Below are 5,564 nucleotides of genomic sequence, written 5' to 3'. Positions count from 1 at the left end.
CGCCATGTGGCCGTCTGAATTGTTGTCCCCTTCATATGTAGTATAGATAAAACAAGATAGTGAAAATAACTTTTATGAGATTTTTAAATGAAAGGACCTTTTATCAATACCCAATATCATGGGATCAAACTACTATGAATAACCAAAAAGATGACTGAAGCTTTTAAAAATACCATTTAAAAGACTATGATGTCTTTCTATTCGCAAGACTTTCAAGGCCCTTTGGGACACTTGTCAAGCAATGAAATTTGAACAAGCTTCACCCATAGTGCACTAAGGCCTTTAGCATGCCAAAAAACAAGATCACAAATGTGAAACTGTTCAATATGCAAAAGGCACTCTTACATTTCTGTCTTTGAAGTGACACATCCGTAATATTGAGGATATTTGTCCAAGTCTCATGACCATTCATTATCAATGCAGTCTCCATAGCTCTCCCGAATCCCATAATTCTACTTAAATCCCATGTTGCAATTTGCATAATAGGAATCTTTGAATTTCTTCTTCTTCTTTTTTTTTTTACCATAAACGCGGAGAAATTCTATTAAGAAAGATCAGGAATTACATCAAGAAGTAGCCACACCATCCTCGCGATAACAAAAAACAATACCTTATCTTTGAATTTCTTCTTTCTCAAAGATCGGTTAGGTGTTATAGTTGAAATCAAGTCCTTTACACCTTTTGCTTGTGGCTCCAACCCTCCCTAGCAAAGGTTTTCATTTCTCTTGGAACATGGACGCATTGAAAAATGGAGTTTGTCTTATTGAGAAGCCAAGTGGACGCATTGAAAAAGCGAGTTTGTCTAGGTTTTAGTGGTCACAGAAAACCTGTAAACAATTACAATGCACCTGCAAGATTTTGGTTTCTACATGTAAAATAAAAATTTACAATCTGAAAAAACTATAAAAATTTTCTTAGTTTAGTTATAATTTAAAAAAAAACCCTGCAAAAGTTTGGAGAAAAACCAAAAATTTTCAAAAACCCGATTTTTTAAGGGAAAATTACCAAAATATCCCTATAATTTGTGGAAATTCTCAAAATACCCCTGAAATTTCAAAAATTCCCAAAATATCCCCAATATTTTGTCATAAATTCTCAAAATACCCTTCAAATTCCCAAAATACCCCTAGTTGTGAGATTAAATTTTTCCAAAGATATAAAAGTTTGTAGCTTTACATAAGAAGACTCGTTATCTATCAATACAAGATGCTAAAACTAGAATTTGAGTTGATTATGTAGGCTTCGGAGATGAATCGCTTCATTATTTTTAGACATTATTTCCTTTCCTGCGAGGTAATTTGCGATGAATTACATGCTAAGCACTCAAAAAACGAATCGCAATTGTCAAAAAGGAATGAAGATTAGAAGATCTTGAATAATCCAACCAAAATATATATAAGGGTATTTTGGGAATTTTTGAAATTTCAGGGGTATTTTGGGAATTTCCACAAATTAGAGGGGTATTTTGGTAGTTTTTCCTTTTTTCTATTTGTTTGGAAAATTGTTCTTTGGGATTACCCGAGTCCCGACCCATTACGTAGACACGACACGTGTTGTCGGTAGCCAGCCAACAGATCTATAAAGCTTAGCAGTTTAGGGAGGGAACGTTTTTGAGAGCAGGCCCGAAGCTTTCATCGACAGCAGCAGGTTAGATGTTCGTTCGTTGGTTATTCGTCCAATTCTGCGCGATCATCTGCATTACCAGCATCATTATCATTCTTTGCCTCTGTCCCGAGTCGTCGTGTTTGGTCCAGCGTTAGTGCAAATGATGCTGCTGCGGATCAATACTTCTTGAATCCTCTTCTGCCTCTTTGGCAGAAGTGGGCGTGCTACAGAGTGGAGGTTTCTCTGCACCGGTCATTTGCTTTTTGATCCTGGCGTCAGCTGAGGCTGCCATTAGTCTTTTACACCCAAAAACTGGCGTATGTCCCGCCCTATTTGATGATACTTTGTGGTGTATGTCCTGCCCTGTTTGATAATACTTTGTGGTGGTCTTGATGTTTGCCCCTGACATGAGTGTGTTGGCTGTTTGGATGTTTAATGCATATGTCACTCCTCAATTTTGATATGAGCTTGTTGTGACATGCACGATAGCAGGCATGTTCATTACAATGCATCTAAGGCTATTACACCCATTTATTTGAACTCTTTCCCTTTCAAAGAGAAGCTCTTGAGCTCCTCTTTGTTTTTTCCACACATGCATTGGCCTCTGGCCATTTTCATGATGGTTTGATTTAAGATCCGTACGGGCATTCTGACATTGTTTGGATGTCGTATGAACCTTTGGTGGGGAGGATTGCGATCTCCGGTCGCAAACATCGCACAGGTAATAACACTATTTTGGCAGTTCTGCATAATCTGGCAAAATCTGGCAGTTTTTGCAAATTCTGTATATAGCATCTTGCTATTCTGCGGGTCTTTTAGCAATTTACCAAAAAATCTGGAAGGTGGAGCCGCGGATGTTTTTAGTGGGTATTTTGTGTCTTTGTGATGCTTTGTGTTTTGATATCTCTTGTTGTGCAGATCTTTTGTGAAGTTCGCACTGGCTAACACTTTGGAAACTCTGGAGCGAGAGAACCGGCAAGTGGTGCTTGCCTTTTATGAGGCGCTAGCTTCGGGGGATGTGCAAACTGTACAGGGGCTGCTAGCCTCGGATGATTTAGAGTGGCGATTCCACGGCCCTCCATCTGACCAGTATTTGATGCAATTTCTAACAGGAGCGGCACCGCACGACAGCTATGTATTCACTCCTGTGAGTGTGCGTGCAATTGGCGACAAAGTGTTTGCGGAGGGACAAAGCTACACACCCAGTAACAAGTGTTGGGTGCATGTGTGGACGGTGAAGGGAGGAAAGATCATCCAATTGAGAGAGTATTTCAATACTGCACTTTCTGTTGTGGGGCCATTCGCACTCAACAAGCTGCAGGAATATCTGTGGGAGAGCCGGTTGGGAAAGAGTGTGCGAAAATCGATTCCCTCTCTCATTCTAGCTATTTGAATTGAGTTTGCCTTGTGTTGCATTTATCTTACAGTGAAAATGTAGAACTCTTTGTGTGCAGCCGGTCACTGTAAATGCATTGGCGGTAGCTGGCAGAAAGCATAGAAGATTATGGGATTGATCTATGATGGAAAATTGGATATTTTCAGAAAATATGTATTTTTGCTTAGAATGTTATCAAATGACAGAATTATTATGGGTGGTTTTGGTATTCCCTTTCTGCTGTATTTTAATGTCTTGGAGTACCTATCTTATACTCGTATTTCTTCGAACGGATTGCTTGCTTTGCGTATTGAGTGGGCCACAGAAGAAGGGTTGGGATGAGCTCATGAATTGCAAAAGGTGGAAATTGATACATCTGTTTGTTTTGGGTTGATGCTGTATGTATTGTGGCATAAATTTTCAATTTGAACGTTTGATGTGGATGAGTCCATATAGCCCATGTATAGGGTAGATTAGTCAGCAAGGAGGTGCGCAAGGCCTAAAATTGACCGGCATAGTAGCAATTTCTTTTGACGACAAGCCCCCTTTCATATGCTTTGTGTAATGCGATCAACTTACATAATTTGCTATATATAACATAAATTGAAGGGTATAAACACGAAAAATGACAGTCAATTTCGAGATTCCAGCATGTCGTTGGTTTTTTTGAGGCACCTATTTTGACCGGCAACGGCAATGTTTTTTGAAGCAGCTGTTTGACAGGCAAACTAGCCCTTGACAGGGAAAACAGGTGTCAATTTTAGGTTGTGGAGGTGTGCATCAATGGCCAAGTGTCAGAGGCCCATCATTAAGCATAAAAGAGTGCAAAACCTTCAAAGGTGATTGGTTGAGTCCCCACTTTTTTAAAGAGTGCAAAACCCTGAAAGGTGATTGGTTGAGAGTCTAACTTTTTTTAACCTTATTTTGCAGAGGTTTCAGAATTTTGAGGTGCTGACTTGCACATATTTCTAGAAAATATTAATATCGGTCTTGAAAAAGCCCTTAAAAAGAAATATCCAAATGTAAGATTCGCATTGCATAGCCAAACCCCCCCAAAATCGCCCTTTTTTTTGTTAGGAGCACTTACACTGGGATTGTTATGTGAGCTTGTGTGCGTGCACATGTGTGTGTCTTTGAGTCTTGACATGCATCTGGGAAAGTCATCTTCCTCTTAAAAAACGTTCGTTCCTATGGCGATGCCTTGTTGGAGTGCTTCCTGTAGATGCTTGATGTCCATGTTGTCAACGTGTGGACGAGACTCAATACACATTTGCTTTTGGTTCTCTCCTTCCTCCTGGGCATTGCTTGTATGTATTTCCAATTGCAAATTTCCTTCTCTCCACTTTGGGTGGCAACACAAAATGTCAGATGTGCGGCATCCATGTCCTGCCTCTCGAGCATTGCTTGTGCGCATTTCAAGTTGTCTTCGTGTTAGATTCCCTGTGGTTATGGTTGTTTTGGTGTGTTGTCCTATCCTTTTATGGATGACACCTTCTTTAGTTGGGTTCATTATCGGCCTTTGTAGTCTATTTGGAGTTTTAGAACCGATCTTTTTTTCCTTAGCCTCAAAGAGATTCTTTTCACTCCTTTCAAAAGTCTCTTTGACAGTTGTTCCATTCTCGTTCAACATTCAGGACATCTCAAGCAGACATTCTAGTGTGTGTTTTAACTCTTCTACTTGCCTCCTCCCTCAATCAATTTCGTCTCGGTAGTTTTGATTGGGACTCTGTATGTGTTGATTGGAAGGATGGTGCCAACATGCAAGTGGATGGGATGAGAGGGTTAAAATGCTCATGAACACTGCTAGCTTCTTCTCTGTGGCCGAATTCTTCCTCGTCTTAATGCTTTGTCAAATATGGAGGAGCTCTTTGATAGGTGAGGGTCTTGCAAGGTATATGTTGCTAAGAGTTAACCGATCCATAGCCTCAATGCACGGCAGTTGCCTGTGATAAACCTTTTGTGATGCAAATTACTATTGGTAGCTTAGGAATAGCAAGACTAATGGAAAATTTACTACTGGTATTATTACAAGTTATGTACAACAAGGCTATAAGCAATTAGCAATCAATACATACACGAACTCAAAATGAATTAAGATAGAACACACCCCCCCGAGGTTACACTATAAATTGCAAAAAACAGATGTTCAGGAGGGCTAAGCTTACTCTTAATGCTGATCTCCTCTATCAGTCCATGGCTCCAACACAGGCTTACTTGTGAATCTTAGCCCCCGACTAACCAACCTAGTCTAATACCAAATGTAAACTAAGGTGTATCAAAAATAAAGCAAACTGTGACTGAAAATGAGAGAGAGAGAGAGAGAGAGAGAGAGAGAGAGAGAGAGAGAGATTAAACCACTCAAAGCACATCTTATAGAGTGTGAGCACATTTTAGCCCATGCCCAGATTCACCCTCAAAGGAAAGTGCAACTCATGGTAGTCACCCACAAGACAATATAACCATCAGCTCCAACATGCATAGTATTTACTAAATACTACGACGTCCTCACCAACATCGTCAATGCCCAATAGTGGGTGTCGGTCACCCACAAGACAATATAACCATCGTCAGTGTCCAATAGTTG

At 40.0% G+C, this 5,564-nt stretch overlaps 1 protein-coding gene across 3 annotated transcripts; it reads left to right on the top strand.

The window, feature by feature from the left end:
• The first annotated feature begins 1,525 nt into the window (after window positions 1-1,525).
• Window positions 1,526-3,194, top strand: LOC147426148 (uncharacterized). 3 transcript variants are annotated; one of them, XM_086499004.1, is made up of 3 exons: window positions 1,621-1,748; window positions 1,885-1,922; window positions 2,524-3,194. In XM_086499004.1, exons 1-3 carry the CDS (start codon window positions 1,653-1,655, stop codon window positions 2,996-2,998), a joined length of 609 nt encoding a protein of 202 aa, XP_086355130.1. In that variant the 5' UTR covers window positions 1,621-1,652; the 3' UTR covers window positions 2,999-3,194. The 3 variants fall into 3 exon arrangements, 1 of the variants encoding a protein (XP_086355130.1); XR_015186282.1 differs by lacking the exon at window positions 1,885-1,922 and having other exon boundaries at window positions 1,526-1,647; window positions 2,524-2,659; XR_015186281.1 differs by having other exon boundaries at window positions 1,612-2,326; window positions 2,524-2,660.
• Window positions 3,195-5,564: the final 2,370 nt, after the last annotated feature.

This window comes from Adiantum capillus-veneris, chromosome 24 (assembly GCF_014529385.1).
Source record: "Adiantum capillus-veneris isolate H3 chromosome 24, ASM1452938v2, whole genome shotgun sequence".
Lineage (NCBI taxonomy): Eukaryota > Viridiplantae > Streptophyta > Polypodiopsida > Polypodiales > Pteridaceae > Adiantum > Adiantum capillus-veneris.
This window is presented reverse-complemented; position numbering and strand designations above follow the sequence as displayed.

Excerpts from the sequence above, each read along its gene's own strand:
- LOC147426148 (XM_086499004.1), top strand. The coding sequence starts at position 1,653 with ATGTTCGTTCGTTGGTTATTCGTCCAATTCTGCGCGATCATCTGCATT. Across the intron at positions 1,749-1,884 it reads GTCCCGAGTCGTCGTGTTTG|CTGAGGCTGCCATTAGTCTT; the intron begins GTCCAGCGTTAG and ends TCCTGGCGTCAG. Across the intron at positions 1,923-2,523 it reads TTTTACACCCAAAAACTGGC|ATCTTTTGTGAAGTTCGCAC; the intron begins GTATGTCCCGCC and ends CTTGTTGTGCAG.